Below are 24,196 nucleotides of genomic sequence, written 5' to 3'. Positions count from 1 at the left end.
TCCTGCTGTTTGATTTGAAACGAAACTAGCCTTTGTTTTGTGTTTTTTTCCTGTTTCGCCTAGAAAAAAAAACACGCATGTGTTTTGTATTTTCTCTACACTTTTCCCCACTTTTCCGTCTTAAAACTCATTTTAATCACAACAACAACAACAAGAATAATTGTTGGCAATAAACTAGACGCACTAACAGTAACAAATTAGAAACAGAAATGCTAACAAAACAAAACATTTAAACAATTTTTTTTTTTTCGAAAACAATTACATAAAAGCACACGCACAGTACACTTGTCGCATTCGGCCAACCGGCACAACCTTAACTGTTACGGTCACAACTGTTTTTACACTCTGTGTTGTGCTGAGTTGGGGTTGTTGTTTTTTACAGTTTGTTTTGTTTCAACCAAATTAGGAAGCGGAGATCGCTTTTAAACGCGCGTGTGCTCCGCGAACGGCAAAAATTAGTAAACGATTTTTGTGTGTTTTTCTTCTAATGATAGTTATAATAATAATATTAATTTATAAAAACAAACATTATACCCTCACCATGCAAACGCTGTTCAGTTATACATTAATTAATTGGTTGTTTTTGATTAACACGCTTACACGTTACGCCTGTAATCCCTATGGGATACACGCTCATCCTTATAATGTTACGTTGAAATATTAAAAACAATTTTAAAACAAAACATAACAGAACCGCGACGCGATAGAATCTCATTTAGTTTATATTATCGTCTGGCGCGAGAACAAGTATAAAACCAGATCCAAAACAGAATGGAGTACGGTAAAAGACTTTTGGATTTGATACAATGGTTGAATATTTGCCTTTACGATTTTTTTCTTCTTTTTGTTCTGTTTTGCTGTTGAAAGATGAATGAGTGTTGTTTTGTTCCGCATAAAAGTAACGCAATGTTTTTTTAAAAATATATAATAAACACAAACTTATCCCTAGCTACGGAACCCAATGTATGTCTGTATGTATGGGCTCTTTTGTTTAAGGTTTCGAGATTTTGTTAAATTAAGTAATTGTACGTCGAAAACTAAACCGGTTTTGTTTTGCTTAAAATACAACATTTGCAACAATCGTCTGCTTACTGACTTACTTCGTACGTGTCCTTAATATTATTTATTTGCCTATATCTATCTTTTGACCCCAGCCCCTTCCCCTACTCCTTTCACTTTTGCGAATTCATGCTGATTTATTTTCCTTTCTCTTTGTTTTACCCCTCCTTGGTAACGAACATCGATGCAATTTGCTTGCTCCTATATAAGGTTTTTGCGATAGTTTGAACGATATTTACTACTCCACATTTTTGCCCGCAAAGGCTTCATCACGCCTGCCGATAAAAAAGGTTGCATTAGTTTAGTTGCTTGGATGCACACGCAAAACATCAGTTTGCGGTTCCGTCCACGCGTTCTCTATCCCCATCTGGATAGATAAATCGTATTATTTAGTACAGGCTTTTTCAAAATTTTGCTAGGAAAATAACATCAACGAAAACGTGGGGCACATTGACGAACTTTGATACACTTTTGATATTATGCCATACGCAAAATTTGTTATGAATTAAGGTGAACAAAAATAAAACAGTGAACAAAGACAAACACTTTCAAACTGAAAGCTAACCACAACCAACGGAACTGTTTTGCTTTCTAGGAAAGAATCGGTTATGCAAAACAACTCAATTGTTTGCGAATAAAAACTGAATAATAACAATATTAACACATTCAACGTCGCGTCAAAATCGTGCGACGCTGAACGGTGTTAAGGAATTATGGAATAAATGTTAACAAACGATGTAACAAACATTTGTGGCGCTTGTTGCGTCACTGGTTGTGTGCGGTTGTGTTTTGTTGTGATTGGAGACAAACACAAATACGCAAAGGATAAGGACGAGAATGCATCCTATTCACATCTAACAATTACTTATCAACAAACTAGGTGTTTTTTTTCTGTTGTTGTTGCGAAATTCATTCCACGATACGGTCGAGCGATACGCAATCTAGCAAGTAAAAACAAAACAAAAATAAGAACAGTCATGTTACGTTACAGAGCGCCTGCGTCTGCGTTTTCTCCGCGCTACGTTTGAATCCTTTCCCGCTAATTTCACGGAGCTTTGCTTCGATGGTTTTACGATTTGGCTTTAAATTTGTTACCGCGCAAATACCGCATACTAGCGCCTTTTCTATTGCACATGTTGCTGTTGACGCTGCCGGTAGTGTTATTGCCGGTGATAGCGACGGTACGATGCCGCTTACAGGTCGGTTGGCGACGCTGGTGCCGACGGCGCTGCTGTTTGTCGGGATCAGAGCCGGATCGATTAAACCCGGGCGACGTTGCCGCATGGTCAAGCTCCTGCATCGCTTGCTGAATAGCTTGTTCGAGCTGTGCGTTTAATTTACGGCTCCTAAAATGATAGCAAAATAGAAACATCAATGAAGGGAAAGGCTAGTATGAGATAGTTAAAAAAATAAACAATTCGGCCAAATGGTTTCCCCTCCCACTTCCCGGGGCCTGGAACAAATAAACCCCATTCTAAATCGTTACGGTGTGTATACGCGCATTGAGGAATTGGGTTTCAGTCTCACTTTCTCGCATCCTTTTGTGCTCGGTGATGTATCTCTAGACCCTCGGAAAGGCTCTGCAGCGTGCCAACCTCGACCCGTTCCGCACTGGCACGTCCCGTACCGAACCACCGTACCCATACGTGGCCTTGCTGTGCCACATTCGCGTCCGGTGTAGAGTCAGCGCTCGGCTGTGGTGCAACCGTATCATCGGCGGATGGTGTTGCTTTTAAAGCTTCCTGGCAACCAACAGCCGTCGTCGTCGTTGGCGCCGGAAGCACCTTACCGGGCCAGGCCGGAAATCCACGTACCGCACCCCAAACCAGATCGCCAACGCGAAACTGACACGTTGCGCCCGCCCGTTGCTGTTCCTTCGGTTCCGCTGGCATCAGGTCGTCCGCATCGTTGTGACCCCGCAGCAAACGTCGCTTGGTGCGGCTTTTGGTGCAAGGTTTTTGACTCAACGCAGCATTAACGTCTGCCGGAAGGTTGACCATGGATTCAAAAGGGTTGGGGCATGTGGGGGTGTGGGAGCAGGGACACAAAACGTAAGTGAGAAAAATAAAAGTAAATCAAAAAAGGAATTACGAACGGTTTAGTGGACACAAAGAAGACAAACGAAGCGAATGTTCCGTCACCGAATGAGTTGTTGTGGTTGGGGAGGGGAGGGGGGGAGGGATGGGTAATGGTAGTGGGGAAAGGGTAGTAAACGATCCCTTGGTTGACTGGGTAGCACAAAAACCGAACCCATGTTAGTTGTTTGGACGCGGTTTGTTTTGAAGAGGGCAGAGCACACACCAATACACATACCAGCATGAACAAGTACAAGAAGCAGCAGCGCAAATGTTAGTTTCGCAACATTGTTTCGCACCTGACAGATGATTACGTGTACGCATAGAGTTTAGACGTGATACAACAAGGATGAAACGAAAGGGATTAGCGGGTTTTATGGACCAAGTCCATGGATTTTAACCAATAAGCAGGTTTTGTTTGCAGTGTTAATTGGCCGACCAAATAGAGCAACTATTAGCAAACGCACACAAACACCTACCATAGCTTTGCTCTGGGCGCACATCCGTCAGTAGGCACGTGGAACCTTCGGTCGTGGTCGGTGGTATAGCGATACTTAACTTGCCACGGTCTTGCTTACTCACAGCCTGTACCGATGGTCCACGGCGTACGATGTTACCACCAGCACGACCTCCGGATGCCGGCGAAACAATCCTTCCGGTGCGATTGGATGATTCCGCCAAAGGACCTGCACATACGAAAATAAACAAATACAATTAAAATCTGTTTTGTAGTGTAGGTATTTACAATGAATGAAGAGCTTTGAATTCTTATGAAAAGTACCGAAGATTTTGTAATTAGCATTTTTTCTTACTGATTTAAGGGAGGTTAGTAGTATTGATTTAGTTTTAAAATGTGGAAATTAATGTGGGAGAACCCGAAATGATGGAAGAGTTTGAAGCAACGTTTCCTGGACACATTTCTACTTACCCTGCTGCTTTTTCTGCTGCTCAGCAAGTAGCGGACCCTTGAGAGTGAACGGCATCCCAGGCACCTCGGTTTCGGAGATGGAAACACACTGGTAACGGGAAGTAAATATTAAAACCTTGAAAAACCAACCAAGCTTCCACTGTGTTTGGTTCACTTACATTCGCTTTAAGCTCGGTACGCCCTGCCATACCATCACCACCAGCGGGTTTCGTATCGTTCCCATTCTCCGCGCTACATTCCGGTTGATTGTTGTGGGGTGTTGTGATGTCGGGATGTAACAGTACCGTGCTGGTAAGATGGGTTGTACCATCGACTAACTTTGTTGGTGTTTGAGGTGCCGGATCGGTACGGTTCGTAGGCGAGGGTGGCACAAGCGAAAGCTGTTGCGGTTGCTGCATCGTAAGGTTAGCGACTGGTAGCGATGGGGTGGCGGTAACGATACCGAGACCGCCGCCGTTGCCAAAGAGCGCCGTACCGGTGCCGGTGCTGGCAATCGGGCAACGTTGGCTAACGGTGGGGGCACGTGCCGTACCGGTGGTTCCATTAGCACCGATCAGGTACGACTGTTGGCCCACGGTCGAGATGAATCCGGCGGTGGACGGTGGTTTCGGTTGACGAAGGACGAGACCGGTTTGGCCAGCTAGTAGCGATGCGTTACCACCGCACGGTGCCATGTTCTGTATTTGTAGCAGCGTTGCCGTTGCGGTGTTTGCATCCGATGCCATCACCATGCTGCCGGCCGGCAGCAGGATGGTTTGCGTTTGTCCGAGCAAACCGTACGGTTGTTGGTGGTGTTGCTGCTGGTGAGGTTGATGCTGTTGCACGAGCGGGGTTGCCTTCGATACAGGCACCACGGTAATGCCCGATAAGCTCGAGGCGAGCTGAATGTTCTGCAGGCCACCGTACGGTGAGGCAATCTGTACGAACGGTCCCGGTTGCAGCTGCTGCTGGAAGGTGGCCGGTTGCGGTTGGGCCAGTGCCGCTACCGATGTTGCCGGTAGCACCAGCCCACTCGCTAAGCTGCTCGTTGTGCCGTTGAGCGGTTTTAGCTGCCGTTTCACCTTCCGTGCACCGGTTACGTCCAGGCTGACCGTGTCCGTCCCTTGTACGGTTGTGCATGGGCTGTAGTGGTAGGTGTTAGATGCGGTCGAGAAGCCACCGGGCGTTGTGAAGCTGGCATTATCGGCAAACCGAATGCTCGTGGTGGGATTGAGTACGACCGTCGACCCGGAAGCTAAACCGAGCGTTCCGTTCGGCAGCGTTAGTGAAGCTTTGCTTGCTGTCGGGCTAACCTGGTGAAGGCATGGATTTGTGCCCGTAGGGTTGGACGCATCGGGTGCGAGCAAACCACCATGAAACGTAGGCGCTGACAACCCATTGCTTAGGTGAATAATATTCGTACCGTTCAGAAGCATCGCACCGGTCGTAGTGGTTGGCATTGGTGTTGTGGATAGTGCGCTTACCGGAACCGGTACCGGTGCCGTTCCGTTCGGTGCACGCGCTAGACTGTAATTGACGACGGTCGGTTGCTGGTGGATTCCCGGTTTTGTCACAGACGGCACCATACCGGGTGTTTGCTGCTGATGACGTACCGGTGCAAACCCACCAATGCGCACCCGACCTGGCAGCTCCGCACCGGCACCGATGGCCGAATGCTGCAAACCATCAATGACGACTATTTGCGCACCACCCGCGTTGATAACGTGGGACGAGCGCGTCGGTACGAACATCGTCCCGGTTGTGGTCGGTGCTGTGATTGGGTTCGTTCGCGCTATCGTTGTGGTCGTCGTCGTGGTGGTGGTCGTTATCGGACACGGTAGCGTTTCACTCGCGGGCGAATGGTTCATCTTTGGCACCTTTGGTGATGAACATTGATCCGTACCGTGCGGTGTGCGGGCCGCATTGTTCGCTTTCATGTTGTAAGCCATTTTTCCCCGTTCACCGGTCGCTAGGCGAGCTATCGGGTGTAGTGTTTTGGACGCATTGTTCGTACCGGACGATTTAATACTGCCGGCACTAGCCGGTGGCGATGACTTTGTGGATACGCTCGGCGGTTTTGTTTCGTACTTTACCACCCCCGTAAGGGAGGAAATTTTTGCCTGCGGTTCTATCGTCGGGTGCGACCCAACCGCTATCGGTATGGTGCGATTGACCGTCCGCTGGCGGCTTACGATCGCGCTACGATCTTCCTTCGGTGGTGATGGTTTTGTGACCGGGCTTGTATCGCCCAGCTTAGGGCTAAGCCCACCCAGCAACGGCAAAGGCGATCGGCGATCGGGTGAATGCAGGAACGATATTGAACTGTGCAGGATGGCTGTCTGCTGGTTCAGGTAGCCGGTTGGATCATCCTTGAAGGTTGGTTTCTTCTGTTCCGGACTATCCCGGGCACTCTCGCTTACGCTCGCATCGGACGGGGAAGGTGCGAATGGTGCGCTTATCACATCGCTTGACTTGGTAAGACGCGCAATAGGCGTTGAGTTTAAAGCCATTTCTGTCACGGGGGTCGTTTGAGGTGAAGAAACGATCATAGGAACATTCTTCCGCCATGGGGGCGTTTTAAGCAGCACAGCACTCTGTACCGTCGGTTCCTGGGCGGTATTCTCGGATGGTGTCGTTTCCTCGTGCAGTCGTTTCGAACGCTCCGGTCCGGTTATGGCCCGTTGAAGGTGTGCACATAATACTTCTTGGTTGTTTGAAGCCATCGTCTTGTTGGGAATCTGCAATTTATGTCAAACAGATACGGTTAACTATCTATGAAAGCCAAGCACCACGCAACGGGAGAAAAAAAAAACAGACCTGCGCGTCGAATTGAAAGAACAGTTCCGGATTGAACGGACATGGCAACCCACATTTGCACGTACCGGAAGACAGCAAATATTCCTTTACCTGCTCGTAATTGTGAAGCACAGTGTTGGAAGGGCTGAAAAATAAAGGGGTGTAATTAAAGCTTAATAAACAACGCGACTCGTTTGAACGTTGCAACATTGCCTTACCTAATGTAAACGATTACTTTATTGCGTAGAATCCGCCGCCAACCGGGAGCATTATTGTACTGCACGGTAGAAGCATTCGGTGCGCTGATCGTAGGTTTCTGTTCATGCTGCTGCTGGGAAGGTAATAACGGTTGCTCATTATTTTTCGCTGCCGGTTTGGGTGCGAGTTGTGGCATCCGTTTCCGTCCGATTGGTCCACCGCTGGTCGCGTTTACCAGCTTGTAAATGGTAGCGGGTGGCGTAGGAACTGTGGGCCGTACCGCCGATGCTAGAACATTCGGTGACTGTACGGGGATCGTGATCGCCTGTTTACCCGCAAAGCTTACGATTGTGTTTGCCAGCCCATTGGCACCGCCAGCGGTCGCGTGCAGCGACACGGAAGGAACCGTTGCGTACACGGTGCGGCGTAGATTATCCGCACTGATTAGCACCGCCGCACCGCCATTACCGTTGCCAGTGAGCACCGACGGGACCGCAGGGACATGGCGACGCGGTTGGGCCGGGGCTAGCCGGCGTACCACGTGGGGCACTGGGGACCGGGCAACCTGTTTCCGTGCATTCAAAAGGATCGTTGGATAGCGGTCGGATGGCGACGGTGGTGCTGGCTGGTGGGGCGGTTTTGGACGTTGCATCGACTGGAGCGTCGTGCTGGCCTGCTTGCTGCCATTTTCTGGCCGGGCTGCAGCCATCGGGGCCACTATTCTATCTGCCCCACCCTTCCACCGATGGGTGAGTCTGAAAAAGGATGGAATTAAACAGTACGCTAATTAGTAAAGGTTCGGCAGGCATACGATCGGGATCATATTGCCTACAAACACGCAAGCATTTACTAAACTAACGACGCTGCAGTTCCTCAATGCTTTGCACATGATTCACATTTATTCGTTTCATCAAATGATGTCTCTTTACTGGCTAGAGCTATTTGACGACATTTGATCGATGTGTACGATTGATTTGGCGAGTTTCGGTTGACTGTTGCGGGCATGAATCATTTGCAAACGGACAAAGAATTCCCATTTCGAGAATTGTGTGCCAAACTGATCGTCGAATCGGGTAACTTGGAATTCACTCGCGTCCTATTTGGGTCACTAACGATTTTATCCCTTCAAAGCGTGTCAAGTGAAAGGTCTCCCTAACCGATTCCTAACATATTTATCACCCACCACTGGTAACTTTTACGCTGATACGCATTTCATCACTTCAAAACACAACAACGATGCCTTTAAGAAATACACACACCATGCCTTGCCACACTCACAGTTGTTGAGGAAAACGGAAGTAAAAGATAAGTGGATAAACCTACAACGCTAAAGAAGGGATTCGTGATAGCATGAGCATCGTTTTAGAAAACATAACAAAGGCGTGAAACGATAGTGGGGGCAGTGAGTAACATTTTTTCCAATGCTCGTCGATGACATTCACTCGAAACATGCTTGCATGTTTGAAACGTTAGGGAACCACCTGTACGTGTATGCGTGTTGGGATTTGATTTGTGGCGAAGAATGTTGTTCCGAGGCCAACCCTTTTCTTGCGTTCGCCCTTAAAGGCCCTCCAACATGACATAATCCATTCAATAGCGTAAACATACGAGGAGCTTGACACACTTTTGCCCTGGAATAGTTGGGACTGCCGAAGGGAAAAATTATGCTTCAACAGAAGAAAGTATGTACATATGTCTGGGACAGGTGGGTAAAAGGGAAGAGAAGTAGGAGAATGGCATAAAAGCATACACTGACTTTCACACTGCAAGAAACAAACGCACACGCACATCTGTCGCACATATGACACGATAGTAGTTCCTATATTGCACATCGTTGTTGTGGGTGGATTGTTCATTGTTGTGACCAACTTACCACCATCCTCCATATTTTGGAAGATGCGTATTGTTTATAGTATCCCCAATCGATTTATGTACGCACTACACTACACTCCGACACGAGCAAAACAAAGATTATTTTCATACGTTTCTACTGTTCACTATTGTTTTACCATCGAAAACGACAACAATCCATGTAAGGTGTGAGATGTATTTCTGTCCAGATGATACGCTGCGCTGGTATGCGCGAAGGGTTTTGCTTTGTCCCGGGGACCACCGCAACAAAGAACCACCCTGCTGCAATGGGGGTATTTGCGTCCAGGAGTTTGATTGTTGTTGGCTAGGTCACACTATTTGTAGATACGATCCAGATGATTACTTTTTTCATCCCACCATACCTATTTTCTACAAGCCATCGTTTTGCTATTGCAAATTGGTTGCATATTGACACTACGTTGCATTCCTTCTTGATGCAGTCATCTCGCGAGGGAAAGTTTTCTCCCAGCTTGTGCTGCGTGCGGATTGTATTATATCTTTCCCGGATCACAAGAGTGTTCGGGCCGTCGCTAGTGCTTAAAAAAGGATAAGAAACCACGGTTAAAATAAACTATGAGCAATTTTTGCGTACCGTTTGGGTGCCCCTTCTCGTGGCTGCTGCTGTTGCTGTTGTTTCCGATCGTTTAATCTCGATTTTCCGGTAAGACAAAGCCCGGTTGATAGGGAATGGCCGAATCATCCGTACGATTTGATTGCGTTTATACGTCGTGGTTTAGTCACATGGAATCAAATAAATAGATTTCGTCAACAAAACTAATGGAAAAATAAAAATCTCTATACTCAAAGCACAAGCACGTATTTCCTGAAAATTGTTTGCATTGAGTATTTGGATTTCAATTCAAAATGTTAGCCTGACGACCGTTTTGCAAAATATGACAAATGTCAAACGCTTCCAAGTTCTGCCAGCTTCGTTCCGCTGACCTTCAACCGTTGAAAAGCGACAAACACGCTAGTCCATCTGTAAACAGGTAACATTTTGTATTTTCTGCTCTATTTCGCTTGAAATTAATCATGTTTCTGTGATTAAAACGTGCCTTTAGTGTTTCTACGTCATGATGGCTGCAACAAAGCGTGCTCTTGCTCTTATTGCACGCGGTACGGAGGAAATGGAGCTGGTTATTACTGTTGATGTGCTGCGGCGCTGTAATGTAATGCATAATTATAGAATCACTTTTTCCCGAAATTGGGCATAACGTTTTTTCCCCACCGCTTCAGGTCGACGTAACGGTAGCGTTGGTGCAAGGAGGTGAAACTGGCACCGACAAGGAACTGATTGCCTGCTGTTCCCGGGGTGTAAACATCAAAGCCGACACTACACTCCAGGCGTACGTGGAGCAGCATGCAGCCACTGATGATGCATTACCAGATGCAATTATTCTGCCTGGTGGGCTCGACGGTGCAAAAGCGATGGCACAAGCGACGGCCGTTGGTCAGCTGCTCCAGCGTCAGCAGAAAGCCGGCAAGCTGGTAGCTGCCATATGTGCTGCACCTACGGTACTAGCAGCCCACGGTAAACTGTTTGCCGGACGGCGTGTCACGTCCTATCCCTCGTTCCGGGAGAAAATGACGGAGGCCGGCTACGTGTGGGAAGAACCAACGGCCGGATCCCCGCTGGGACGGGTTGTTCGGGATGATAATCTTATCACCAGCCTCGGACCGGCGACTTCGTTCGATTTTGGGCTTGCGATCGGTGCTGCACTCGCCGGCCAAGAGGTGGCCGATAAGGTTGCGACCGGGTTGCTCTACAAGTGATTGATCGGACTGTACTAAATCCCTCTAGCCGCCCAGGTCGAGTTGTGCGATGTCCAAAGCCATTGAATGTTCCTTGCAAGAGTGTTTTTGAAACAGGAAAACATATAATATAACTTTAAAACTAAACGAATAAGGAGGTTTCTCATAGCGTTGTGCATAATGAATAATTGAGAAGAATCATGCATGTAAACTTTTAAAGTAGAGGGAGACGACTCTCAAAAAAAGCATGAATTTTTGGAAATGTATTTAGTTGCTGTACTGATGAAGCAATTCAAGTCCTGCTAGCATTCGATGTGCGTAGACCAATCGAACAGAATGTGAGCAGAATTTATGAGAAACTATTCTAGATTATAACTCGTAGATTAACGTAGATACAGATTCATAGGTCGCAAAGTATTCATAAATAATTAACCATTCATTAATCTTTGAGGAGTCATCAATCTTCAGAAGAGAGGTTCATAGGCATTTATTCCATGTTGCTACATAGCAATTTTACACAATGTATTGTAGTTTGTTGTTTTGATTTCTTGCACAATCTGCCGCTTATCAGTGGAAAGCATTGATGCAAATTTCATTTCGTTGCTGCATTGTAAATAGAGATTGGGCACTGTTTCGATTGCAGTCAGCTGCTCAGCTTGACAAATCAGCTGTTCTTCACGGCAGCAGTACAACAACGTATTGGTAAGTTTAGATTTGATAAACATAAATGAAATGAACCATAAAAGGTTCATTTAATTTAATTCTTCGCGTTAATTTCTTTTATGTTAGGTGCAGTTGTATAAGCAAGATAATAGACACAAACAATGCTGTTTTGCCGATGATGAGATGCCGCATTATGTAATATGTAAATCCTTGCCAATATAGTGACAACAACTTTACAACAACAAGCGTTCTTGTGCGGATGTAAATGAATCACTGTAGGTTGAACCTGTTATTATATTTTCCACCGATAATTACTACCGTGTGCGATCTCTGTTTCGTTGCAGTTCGGAACAATTTGTCCCGGTTTCGGTTGGTGACCTTTGATGTTACCGATACACTTCTGGAATATGCAGTGCGTCCTGAGCGGCACTATGCCCATGTGATCAACAGCGTGCTGGAACCGCGTATCGGTATTACCCTGCTGGAGGAGCAGATTAGTCGCTCGTTCGGTCTCTGCTTTCGGACGATGAAGCAGCAGTATCCGAACTTCGGATCCGGTCGAAAACAAACAGGACAGCAGGAGTTAGAGGATGAAAGTTGGCGTTGGTGGTGGCGAACATTGGTGGAACAAGTGATAGTGGATGCGGCCGCTAATTCCAATTGCCACAGCATTCCTTCTCCATTGCTGAGTATAATCGCGGAGCAGCTGATAGATGACTACACCTTCGACGGAAAGCGCGTTTGTTGGCGTCAGCGACCCGGTGTAGACGAGTTCCTTCGAAAGTTGCGCACTCCACCATCTACCCAAACATTGGGTATCGTATCGAACTTTGATCCAAGGTTGAAGATCATTCTACGCAATAATGGCATTGGACCGACCGGAGAGGTGGTCGATTTCGTGCTGACTAGCTACGAAGCCGGGGTGGAAAAGCCTGACCCAACAATATTCGAAACCGCGCTACGAAAAGCTAACCAGCTACAGAAAGGGCCAGAAATAAAGCCCCAAGAGGCATTGCATATCGGCAATTTGTGCCGGGAGGATTACAACGGAGCGACCAGTGCCGGTTGGTGTGCGCTGCTGGTGAATGTACCGCCGAACGAAAAGAATCGGAAACTCTTAACAGCCATTCCCAGTGGGCATGTCTTTGCCGGCTTGCCCGAATTGCAGCAACGGCTTGAGAGTCCTACTCCGTTGGTGTGGTAGAGAGGCTTTCTAATTATGTATAAATTAGTGCAAACGCTGTAAAAACAGTTCATCTGAAATTGATTTCATCTTGAAGAACATGATGTGTTAGCGAATGTACAAACTCGACTCTGTCGGTATAATTCTAGCACAGGGCACTAATGAGATAGAAGAAGAGATTTTTCTACGATGGCATTGTATTTTGCCATAGATTTAGTTTTCATATTATCAACATAAGCAATGTGTTTGGAAGAAAACGGAACAATTCCGAAACGTAGGCCTCACGATCGAATTTAGAATATGTAAATCGAATAATTAATACATTGTTGAGTAAATATGGCTTAACTAAATATGTAATTTATTGATTTTTATATTGATTAATTAGTCAAATGTAGCTGCATAACATTATTCTTTTGTAAAAGGGTTAAAAAACATACAATTTCAATTTAAACCAAAATCATTTTTCTGCTGGACTGTAGTTTTTGATAAATGTCATCCAGTGCACACTCTCATGTCCGCGGGAATGCCTATCGTGCGATACATGTTCTAAAAAAGTCTTGCCACGAAAAAAGCTTCGTTAGTGCTTTGGAGCTTTTTTGACGTTTCAGAAAACATAAAACAACTGTGCGTCATTCTGTGCAGAAGGTGAAAATTCATCTATTTCGATCAATATTAGCTGCCTGTGCATTCAATCTGTACCAGCAATCAAATAATTGCGTTCGTGCGTTCATCAATCAATCGGGAAGGAAAGCATCGAAAGAATGGCTGCTATTATAAGCCAAGCCATGCCAGATACGGTGGACGGGGCGGAACTGCCCAAATCTAAACGACCTTCAGGTACGGGTGCTACCCCTTTTTTACTAGTGACATGGTCGTTTCCTTATGGAGTATGGTTTTTCTTTCTTCTACAGATTCAGCATTTAAACAACAAAGACTCCCAGCGTGGCAACCCGTCCTGACCGCGGGCACGGTACTTCCGGCCTTTTTCCTGATCGGAGTTCTCTTCATTCCAATCGGTGTACTGCTGTGGCTGTCATCCAATTCAGTAAGTCTTGGCTCTTTTTGGCCATTTGCGAAAAGTTAGGCTACAATTCTTTTGATTTCCTCACATGTCCATTCCCTCAGATTAATGAATTCGTGTACGATTACACGCACTGCAAACCGGACGCGGGGAATCAAAGCTGTGCGGAAATCATCAGCAACAGCCCGGGTTCCAGCTGCGCCTGCACCATCAACTTTGAGCTGGAGAAGGACTTCCTGGACAAGGTGTATCTGTACTACGGGTTGACGAACTACTATCAGAACCATCGGCGCTACGTAAAGTCGCGCGATGACGATCAACTGCTCGGGCGTCTCTCACCGATACCGTCGAGCGACTGTGCGCCGTTCGCGTACGCAGATGATGACGAGCGGGTACCGATTGCTCCCTGCGGTGCCATCGCCAACTCGCTGTTTAGCGACAAGTTTGAGCTGTTTTCGCAGACGCTCGGTACGCCGGTTCCGCTGCTTCAGACGGAAATTGCATGGCCCTCGGACCGGCAGATAAAGTTCCGCAATCCCGAAGGCGACCTGAAGGAAGCGCTGCGTGGTTTCAGTCGCCCGAAGGCCTGGACACGTGAACTTTGGGAGCTGGACGAAACTAACAAGGACAACAATGGGTTCCAGAACGAGGACCTAATCGTGTGGATGCGTACGGCTGCACTGCCCACGTTTAGGAAGCTTCACCGACGGATCGATCACTCGCAGGAACACTTCAAGGAGGGACTGCTGAGAGGCAATTACACGCTTACTGTCAAGTACTGTGAGTAACAACACTGCGTTTTTTTTTTGTCTATCTCGGAACTGTCGAGGCCAACGCTCATTTTCTATTTTATTTATACTTTCATAAAGCATACTCGGTAATTGAATTCGACGGTACGAAGAAATTTATCCTGTCCACCACCTCGATTCTCGGTGGCAAGAATCCATTCCTTGGCATTGCCTACATTGTTGTGGGAGGCGTTTGTTTGCTGCTCGGACTCGTGCTACTCATCATCCACCTGAAGTGCAGCAAATCGTAAGTGGAAACGATCATAAATATCAGCTATGGCAGCTAGAGCTTGCTTGAATTGTTATCATTCTTCTTTCAGCAACGGTGGCATCAGCAGCGTCCATCAACGGTCGTCATCGCGCCCATAGGAGTTACTGTGCTTGACCGGGGAAGTTAGTGATTCGTTGGGACTTTAAGTATTAATTGTATTGGTTGGTTGGGTTTATTTTTGTTTTGTTCCCTTACAATATTGCACGTACAATTGTTACGTTTATTTTACGAGAACAGGAGCGATGGAGCTCAGTTATGGCAGCAGTTGTCATTGAATGTGTATTCCGTCAGTATCAATTTTAAAATTCTTTAGTGCGCGAAGTTACGATTAACAGAATTTGGGTGGTTGTGTGAAATTTGGGAATTGTATGGTAGAACGACAAAAAACTAGCTTCGTGAAATGAGTTCCTCCTTATCTTCTTTTATCCTCCTCCAGTTCATTGGGTGTGAATTTCAGAAAAAAAAACACAGAAAATCGATAATTGTACTAGCTTCTTCAAGCACACAAACACGCATCTAAGGGCGTTCTTTTTGCACGTCATACATATTTAGACCGGAAAGCATTCGAAGACGACCGGAGACAGAAGTAATGTTAGTTGTCCTCTGATCGTAACCGTGCTAATAATATATTATTAAGTGTCCTTACAGCACGTCGGTATTACATGGATGGATGAAATGCATATTACATTCGAAGTAAGATAACAAAAACAATATAGATATCAGAGAGTAACAGATACATCAAGATGTAGTGTGTAATTGTTGATCATCAAAATGTAACCAAATATGAGGAGAACGATCGTACTTGCTAGACACATTAGAAATAGAAAATTGTTCTACAACATGTGGAAAAGCTGCTTGTGCTGAAACCATGCAAAGGGTAGCAGCCTGTAACTAAAAGCAAACACGAAGCTCCACGCTTACGTTATTTAAAATAAAGATACATTTTAAGATCGAAATACAGGCCAGAGGCCTAGAGGTTTCTGTTAACTATCGCTTCCTCGATGACGGAGATGGCAAGACTTGGACTGGAGGACAATTCCCAGCATTTTTGGGGACTTTTCGTCCTCAGAGAGATTCGGTAGTTACATCAGAATTCAAGTAAATTTTTCGCAAACTGAGGCAAATGGCTAAAAAATAAGACTTGTATGATAGACCCATTTTCTGTTTCTGTTTCTCTACACGATTTTCTCTCCTTACGTCCCTGGTTTGACCCTGAGTGCTGCCTGAAGGTAGAGTGTTCACATCCGCATTATGTCAAGGCTAATCATTGGCGTTGGATGCTCACCTTCAGCGTATAAACCTGACGCTAAAAAAAGTTTGCGGCTCCTATATGGGGCATTGACTGACGATATCAGCCATAATTGGAGTTGGAGTTTCAGCTTCGCCAGCAAACACAGTGCAAATGAACAAATGTCTACCATGCTTTGGCCTCAGTGATCCCGCCGAACTGCAGACATCATCAACCCATATACGAGAGCACGAGATGTACGAAATATCCGTGATTTGAAAAATTTGGACGACTTTAAAGTTGCGATTACCTATCTGTTCTTCATCCCTGCCAGGTTGATGTAAGTCAGGTTTTATAATCATAGTTGAAGCTAATCTTGACGATAGACCGTAATCACAGGTCTACATGGTTAGGCATATTTATCAATATAATACTAGGCAATATTTTTTAATTAAAAAGTAGTATTTTTTTACATCTTCGGAGAGTGTACCAGTGCGTTATTACGGAACTGCACTGTAGTTAGTTGTGCGCGTGTTTGGTGTAGGGTTGACACGCCCGTTGCATCGTTCGCTTTGCAGTTGTCAATTTTTGTTAAACAAGGTGCTTGACAGTTCTCTTGTGCGCGAATAATAGAGGAAAATAAAACAGTTCAAACAAAGTGCTCTGGGAAATCTGAAGATTTGTGAATTGTTTTATCGTGTAAAGAACACTCACACACATATAGAATGATATAAATTACATAAGCATATTCATGCTTCTACATGGCATCGTCAGTTTTGCGCCACCCGCCAGATGTAAACAATCGGTCCCTATTGACGCACATGGTCGAGGAAACGTCAATGTCATATGGTTTCTGTTATTGCCATCGGTAACAGGAAAGGGGCGGGGTGTGTAGTGTGTGCCGTTTTTCCCCTCGTGAGCTGGGAAAACTCGGCTAAATGAACGGTTCGCTGATCCGGCTGTGGTGTCTGCCGACTGCACGTTAAAAAGATCGTGTTGCATAGGTCCCTGGCGTGTCTGTGGCCGGTTTTCCCTTTTTTTTTGGTCGGTGTGTACCAGCAATCCGTGTCGTGCGCGTATGTGTTCGATTCGTGGGTGCATACGCGCGTGTGTGTGTGTGTATTGCAAAAAGTGTTTTTCTTGTTTCGCAATCGCAGCCAATTCGCCGAGATCAAAAATCCGCTAGGATGCACCAAACAACCGTAACCGGCAGTGCAGTTGCAATGCAATGCAGGTAAGCGAACCGTTCGGCGCCGGTTTTATACGAAAGAAAGAGAGAATGAGAAGGAGGGAGATTGTGAGCGTTCGCAGGTTTTTCTTGCCGTAGGGGTGCATAAAATCTATGTTGACATATGAGCTAACGTTCCAGCCGGAATCGCATCACATTCACATCGCATCCGCGACTCAAGGTAGGCAATTTTGGAACGGTTGCCAACAAAAAAAAAAAATATCTTCAAAGCGCAGTGCTCCGCCGCACAATCACACACATTCACACTGGCTGGCAGCGATGGAAAATGTACAATGATGATGATGATGATTATGTTTGCTTCTTGTGTTCGCCCGTCAGCTGATCGTGCCGAGCCAGCTCGTAAGTTATGCTGGTAGCTGTATCAGTTTTGGTGGTTTTTCTCGTGATTTGCGCTTACGATGCGTGTTTGGAAAGTGCAGAAGCATCGATTAGGCAGATAAAACTGATTGTTATGTAACTCGACAGTTGGCATCGAAACCTTTGCTGTCAGTAAGGGGGTAGAGTGTTTTGTCAGAATTGTTATTGTGCTTATTTTGGTTCATGTTTTGTCTTTTTAGTGTGTGGTTGCCAAAGAGAATAATATCCTTCAAAGCAGTAGTGCAACAAATCGAAGGAAAACAATCAAAACCTTGTCGCTTTATTAAATACTAATATATTACAGCTCCCCCAGGTAGACGCTCCATAACTCGGGCGAAGGGTCCAGAATGAGACTGGGGTGTAACGATGACCTTGATATATTCAAGTGGACAATCTTTGTTGATTGTTTTATAGAGACTGAGACAGGTGGCTACATTCGACTTTAGAAACTTAAATTTAAGCAACTAAGTTAATAAGTTTTATATTTTCCAACCGTTTTTGGAATTGATCCTACAGGCTTTGCGAGTTGTTTTAATATCAATACTTGGTTGACCTAAATTATGGCATAATTCATACGAAAAATGCAAAATAATTGTAATATATGACCAATAAATAGTATACACTAGTACTCGTATTGACTATCCAACTACGAGTGACGAATGCCCTCTAAGAATGCTAGAAATTGCTAGAAATGCCTTTCTCTTTGAGGTTGATGCGCAACTAAAGAAGAAGACGAATGTTAGCATTCTAGCCATTTTAGAAATTTTCCTTGGGAACAGTCAGAACATGAGTTAATGCTACAATAAGTGCGTATTGGTTAGGCTTGTGTCTCGATTGACAACAACTTAAAGGGCTTTAAAACCTGTTGATGTGGTGGACATCTTCGAAGTTGATCTTGGTCCGAGAAGTTTGCCGACCACACTAGCACTATCGATAGCCTATGTCAGAATACTATGAGATTAAGGTTTTAGTATACATTCCCAAGGTATAGTAGATATATGTGTAATACATACCCCAAATAACATTCGAGAAACAACGAGACATCTTTAGCAGGATGAATCTATAGCACCATTTATATATCTATATAGCAGTTAAAAATTTTATTACCTCTTTCCAATGAAAATTCCATTCCACTCCCCAACGAAACAGAAAAAAAACTTGGACATATGATCATAATACACCAGCGCCATCTATAGCCTAAACCGGAGTATTAATAGACGAAGGTCATATTATATCTTCCTCAGAATCGCTCCATTTATTCCAAGTGAATTAATTTTAAACCACCAAACAACATTCATGCATCGAGCAACATTAATAAATAGTCGAAACCATTTCAAACGATTGGATGTATAAAAATAGACGAGACATCCTCTCTCGGGGTGTATTCGTCAGCTGAAAATCATCGGTGCCCGTATTGTTATTCCGTGTTTGTCTCTTATCGCAAAACCAGAAATAAAAACCCCCCGCGGTATAAGTTATGCATGGGGAAAGAAGATATCCGCCATTTGGCCAGTTGCTAGATAATCGGATTGCTTTACAATGTCCTGTGAGCCGCGGCAATCCCTCACCATCGTCTGGCCGGTGCGGAAGGGGAGTTCTTACGGAGGAGTTGGTGGTTTTTTTTTCTCATCTTCTTTCGTTCCACCAATTCATTATTGCATGCTCGTTTGCATTCTGGCCACGGATTTTCGTTCCGTACGACAAAGGATTCACCTTTCTTTGTTCCTTTCCTGAACGATGTACCATGCAGGCGACGAACCCTTACGTGGTGGTACGAGAGGCAGGAATCTTCCCGGCACGGCAGATGGTAAAGGCTAATTAGAAATTCTGCTGACATTCACGGTACGACATTGAAATTGTGTAATGTCCATTCCTAATGAAGGTGGTGCGTGTGGGAAGATGTGGGTGCCACTGCTTCTTCCATGTCTTTCCTTTAATTAAAAGGCGTTATCCAGGATCCACCAGGTGAAGAGCGTCCAGAATGGGCAATTAGCTGGAAGTTGCCTAATTACCAGTTAATATTGCGGGGTTTTGCGAGGAGCTAATACGCATTAGCATAATTTGTGTATAACGTTACTGCGAACAGAGCTGAACTCTTTTTCAAATTCGCCGGAGATTGATAAGGTTAACATTAGGTGGGAAAAGCCCCATGCATATGCACCGCAATATACTTTGTTTTGTTCATCCTCTGCAAGCATAAGAATTAGTGTAATCAGCGTCTAGCTTAATCGCTTCCCTAATGTTCGCGAACGTTAATTGCACGCTAATGAATTCCGGGTTATTCGACCGTTTTGGAAGATGTTTTGCCTCAGAATTTGTGTCGTGCAAACCTTCAACGTTTCATACTTTTTTGTATTGACAACGCATTTGTTTAATGTAATATTCCCCGAACGACTCGATATCATTAGCTGCTTATTTTTGGTTCTTTTTTGCTGAACGAAAACAGTGCGATAAACGCAAAATTTCTGAGAGAGTTCCAAGTTCTAGATACCGTGGACCATCAATATCGCCGATGCTTCCTTCGCACCGACAAATGCCGTTTTGTGATGATGAACCGGAATTGACGTCAGCACGGCGACTCCGGTCCGGTTGTCTGATTTATGTTAATTAATCGCAAGGGAAGTCATTCGAACATGCGAAGGTTGTATTAAAATATTCGAACCGATGGCCTATCGGTGCTGCAAGAATCGCCAAAAACATCCACCGGTATGGTGGAATATGCAGCGAGCATTCGGAATCGGTTTTTCGACCCGTTTCTCTGTTCCCGTGCGTATGGTCATAATTTTTGGGGCTGTGTCGCCTGCTTTTTATTGCCAAACGTTGTCTCTGTCCCGTATTTGCGTCATTAGATGACGTGCTGGGGATTCTTGTTCTAGCTTGCGAAATCATATCAGTATATTATAATATTCTGCATCACTGGTGTATCGGTTGCACTTCATCCGTTTGGATGTTGCTGTTTTCCGCACGGGGTTTTATCGTGCAGGCAGACCGTTGAGGATTGTTAGCTGAATGTTTTAACGTCTTGCTGTGTATATTTTCTTTTTAGTGTTATTACGCTCGTGCTTTAAGGACGGCACTGCAGAATATGGCGATAAAAGAGACGACAGAACTGCAAAGGAAATATAGCTGAGATTAAACTCTGCAAGAATCGTAAACACGTGTTATAACCCGGTGCTATACACAAGTAAGTGCAAAAGAAGAGAAAAAGACGATCAATCAGCAACGTCAACCAACTATCAAAGATTTGCACGAAAAGGGTGTGCGGGAACCTTTTATGCTGTTGAGAAAAAAAATTAATTACATTCTTATTTATTTTAGATTATTTATCAACAGTTGATTGTCGGCAGGGCTGTCAGGATTTGCAAATGATTTGTTGTACCAAAATACGGCCCGAATTTATCGTTTATGCACGTTACTAAAGTACGGTGAGAGTGTTAGATAAATGAAACAGAACGTTTGTATTTGATGTTGAAATCAAAAGACTTGCGCGACAGCATCAGCAGCGAACCTTTTATGAAGATTTTTTCTTTCGATAGGCAAGCAATGGGTTTTTTTAGGAGAGCTAGGATTTGATAATTCTAATGAATGATTTTGTATGTTAATATTCAAACTAGGTAGAATTTCTCTTCATAGGTCAATGGAACAAAACATTTGTATATTTATCCGTAAAGCAAAAGACTTGCGCGAGAGCGGCCGTGTGAACCTTTTATGAAGTCAAAATTTAGTATTGTCCAACAAAGAACTTCTTTGCGCGAGAAGTGTGAGCATTTGATAATTGTAATGTAAGTTTTTGCACTGTTATCCTAATTATAGCTAGAGTTTCTCTTCACTGGTAAACAAATTAGGGCAGTTGTATATTATTCTGAAATCAAAAGACTTGCGCGCGAGCATCAGCAGCGAACCTTTTAATAATATTGTCATACGAAAAGTTTTGTTATTAGTGAGTAATCTGATGATAATTAGGCTTGTAATTCGTAATAATGTCGAAAGATATTAGGAGTGCGCTATCTAATGATATCGCCATCATGTTTTGACCATGAAAACAAATCTACGGAAAAACCATCTATCCTTGCCCGTTGTAGCATCATACTGATTCCTTCGCTTTCCTTTGTTTCAGCGATCTACATCTTGCGTTGCGTGCGTTTAACATACGCGCTCTCTCTATCGCTTGCGTATCATCGGGTATCGTCGTCATTATCATCATCATCATCATCATCATCGTCCCCGGTACCGTCGTCACCTGTTGCGGTGTGTGGTGAACTCCCCCTTCCAACTCCCACCCATATCCGGTGGGCTGCAACGCGGTACGGTTCGGAAAATCGGTCGCGGGTGGTGCCGGTGTAAAGGAACCTTCCACCTCCATCCTACCTCCCCCCCCCCGCCTCCCTCTCCCGCGCCAAACGGAGTCGGTGGGGCCGTGCGATTGCTAGCGCACGGAGTGAAAGCGATAGACGGCGCGGGTTCGATCTTCGCACCGTCGCAGTCGCAAACACTGCGCGAACATCTCGGCTTTCCGTCCGTTTGACGACCCCACCGGCGGAATACCCGCGTGAGCGTGTGAGCAGAAAGGAAAAAAAGAGCGAGGCTGCGGACCCGGACCGCGCATCGCGTACGCTCTTCGGTGGGTTTTGTTCGCGCTCTCGGCCAAACACCCCTCGCGAACAAACCGGTACCAAGCGTGGCAGAGTGGGACGGTACCGCCGCGCTGCCGGGTGTCGAACGGAGAAGGCACGCATGCGCACGATCTTCGGCCGGAGTGACAGCGTTCGGGCGATCGTGTGATATCGGCTGAAAAGTCTCTGGTACGACCGCTGATTGTGGTGAACCGAGGAAAAAGGCAATAGCGGGTGGGGTTGGGAAACGTTGGGTGGGGGGAGGTAGGGGGGAAGAAGGAGGAAGGGAGAACGGGAACGATCACGGTTTGCGCGCCCGTTGGTGGGGCACGCAGCAACAACGGCAGCAGTAGCAGCAGCAGCAACAGCAGCAGCAGCAGCAGCAACAGCAGACAAGCAGGCAAAGCTTTTCGGGGGCTTCGAGTGCTCGAGCGGTCCATCGATCGGATCACAATTGTTTTGACTATGGCGTGTTTAAGTTCGTCCAATCGGGCCTGTGCCCGCGTTGTGCAGGAGAAACTGTGTCAGTTAGTTGCGGTCTCGAAGAGCCCGCTCGGGCATCCGCAGCAGCAGCAACAGCAGCTGGACCCGTTGGGCCCGGTGGCCAGTACCGTCGTTAATGGTGTCGGTGGCGGTGGAGGTGTTGGCGGTGGTGGAGGTGGCGGCGGTAGCCTGCCGATGGGTACCGCCGGCAAACGGACCTTCCTGCTGTCGTCCGGGTTCGCGTACCCGCTGTTCGGTGGCGGCCCAGCCGGATCTGGGACGCCGCTGGTGACGGCCGTGGCGCACAGTGTCGGTGGTTCGATTGGCATCGCACGCAGCTTCTATACCGGTCGCGGCAACTTCATTCAACCTTCATCAGTCGCCCTCGGATCGGCCAGATCCGTCCGTGTTCCAGTCGGTGCGCCGCTGTTCGAACGGAACCAGGTGAGTGAACCGAACTCTGGTGTGGCGATGGGCCAACATACCTGCGGGGGGAAGGGGGAGGGGGGGGGGGGGCACATTTCGGGGGAAGTTTAAGGACCAGTGAACCTGCCAGTATATTCGCCTGGGTGGGCAAAAGTGGGGTTGTGGTTTTGAAGCGAAGGGAAACGTGTCCCATTCACAGAGTGTCCGGAGTGATGTCCCAAGCGCGGTGCGTATTCCCTTGTCCCAGGTGCGCACAAACCCCAGCTCACAACATATCCAATGTTTCGGGGGCAACCTGTATCTTGTCCGGGCCTGTACGGCGGTGTACGGTTTGTAATCATCGTGTCGTGTTCGAAAGTTTCAGACGCAACGATCAACGGCACCACAGCATCGGTTCCAAAAAATGAAAAAAAATAAAAGAAAAGCAAAACGAAAAAGAAAAGCAACCTCAACGGAGACGGCCGGAACGGACGGGCTGCTCCGATGTAGCTCACGAAAGTGTGAAAGTTTTCATCCTTGAAGCGCGCAGTGTTTACGTTGTGAAGCTCGCAACCTCTGACGATGACGGCTACGTGGCAAGACGCTGACGAGTGCTACCCCGTTTCGACGGTCTCGACGGTCGTGGCCTGTTTGGTTGCGTTACGTAACGCCCCCGATCGGCCCAATAATCGGCCCGACGGCCAATATTCTGCGACTCCGGTTTGCCTCGGATGACCAGACGACCGAATCGAATCTAGCGGTATGTGTGTGAACCATTTCACAACTCGTGCCCAATTTGTCATCCTTCCCTGCGATGGTGGTTCGGTTTTGGTGTGATGAGCGACCGGATGCGTGTGACGGATCTTTGCGACGGTTTATCCGGGGTTTTCGATTTGCACCACGGTTTTACAATAGATGCATAGCAATGACATTGAAATGTTTGGAGCATCCTGTCCCCCTGTTTTTAGCTTGGCAGTTTCGAGTCACAGTTGCAGCGAGTTCCAGATGGAGCGAGCTCTGGAGGTTTTCGAATTGTTCACGTCCAGATTGCTCAGACGCGCTGATGTTGCACGCAAAGTACTGGGACGCTACCGAGAATTTTGTCGTAGGTGATAATGACACCTGCTGATGGACGTCATCAACACCTTGGGTCGTGGTCTGCCAGTATTATTGCTCGTTGGTACACAACCCGGCACATTCGGTAAATTACACACCTTGAAATGTAGGAGTTCCAGATATATATCCAGACACTCTCAAGAGTAATATCTGTGAAGGT

At 46.1% G+C, this 24,196-nt stretch overlaps 5 protein-coding genes and 1 long non-coding RNA gene across 7 annotated transcripts in view; 5 read left to right on the top strand and 1 right to left on the bottom strand.

Annotated features, from left to right (window-relative positions):
- Positions 1-985: 985 nt before the first annotated feature.
- On the bottom strand, positions 986-7,744 carry LOC128306998 (mucin-4). Of its 2 annotated transcripts, XM_053044696.1 has the most exons (7): positions 7,056-7,744; positions 6,859-6,982; positions 4,221-6,779; positions 4,063-4,150; positions 3,614-3,820; positions 2,587-3,040; positions 986-2,405 (listed from the first exon to the last, which is right to left on the bottom strand). In XM_053044696.1, exons 1-7 carry the CDS (start codon positions 7,742-7,744, stop codon positions 2,129-2,131), a joined length of 4,398 nt encoding a protein of 1,465 aa, XP_052900656.1. In that variant the 3' UTR covers positions 986-2,128. The 2 variants fall into 2 exon arrangements, with proteins under 2 accessions (XP_052900656.1, XP_052900657.1); XM_053044697.1 differs by lacking the exon at positions 2,587-3,040 and having other exon boundaries at positions 2,252-2,405.
- Positions 7,745-9,818: 2,074 nt separating this feature from the next.
- LOC128306704 (protein dj-1beta-like) lies at positions 9,819-10,793 on the top strand. The gene is made up of 3 exons (XM_053044290.1): positions 9,819-9,896; positions 9,969-10,076; positions 10,144-10,793. Exons 2-3 carry the CDS (start codon positions 9,981-9,983, stop codon positions 10,678-10,680), a joined length of 633 nt encoding a protein of 210 aa, XP_052900250.1. The 5' UTR covers positions 9,819-9,896; positions 9,969-9,980; the 3' UTR covers positions 10,681-10,793.
- Positions 10,794-10,926: 133 nt separating this feature from the next.
- LOC128306703 (rhythmically expressed gene 2 protein-like) lies at positions 10,927-12,839 on the top strand. The gene is made up of 3 exons (XM_053044289.1): positions 10,927-11,361; positions 11,449-11,597; positions 11,667-12,839. The coding sequence occupies exons 2-3, from the start codon at positions 11,588-11,590 to the stop codon at positions 12,524-12,526; spliced, it is 870 nt and encodes a 289-aa protein (XP_052900249.1). The 5' UTR covers positions 10,927-11,361; positions 11,449-11,587; the 3' UTR covers positions 12,527-12,839.
- Positions 12,840-13,127: 288 nt separating this feature from the next.
- Positions 13,128-15,528, top strand: LOC128306908 (cell cycle control protein 50A). Its single transcript, XM_053044567.1, has 5 exons — positions 13,128-13,342; positions 13,417-13,550; positions 13,631-14,306; positions 14,396-14,561; positions 14,635-15,528. The coding sequence occupies exons 1-5, from the start codon at positions 13,267-13,269 to the stop codon at positions 14,681-14,683; spliced, it is 1,101 nt and encodes a 366-aa protein (XP_052900527.1). The 5' UTR covers positions 13,128-13,266; the 3' UTR covers positions 14,684-15,528.
- Positions 15,529-16,870: 1,342 nt separating this feature from the next.
- On the top strand, positions 16,871-21,816 carry LOC128307294 (uncharacterized). Its single transcript, XR_008287617.1, has 3 exons — positions 16,871-17,047; positions 20,466-20,603; positions 21,537-21,816. It is a non-coding gene; the product is annotated as an uncharacterized LOC128307294 (long non-coding RNA).
- Positions 21,817-22,319: 503 nt separating this feature from the next.
- Positions 22,320-24,196, top strand: part of LOC128306801 (all trans-polyprenyl-diphosphate synthase PDSS1-like) — a 46,090-nt gene continuing 44,213 nt past the window's right edge. The window contains exon 1 of the mRNA XM_053044414.1: positions 22,320-22,959. Coding sequence (XP_052900374.1) covers positions 22,498-22,959 — 462 coding nt within the window. The 5' untranslated portion in view covers positions 22,320-22,497. The remainder of the gene's footprint in view (positions 22,960-24,196) is intronic.

Source organism: Anopheles moucheti, chromosome X, assembly GCF_943734755.1.
Source record: "Anopheles moucheti chromosome X, idAnoMoucSN_F20_07, whole genome shotgun sequence".
NCBI classification, from domain to species: Eukaryota; Metazoa; Arthropoda; class Insecta; order Diptera; family Culicidae; genus Anopheles; species Anopheles moucheti.
Note: the sequence above shows the minus strand (reverse complement) of the source record. Positions and strands in the feature narration are given on the sequence as shown.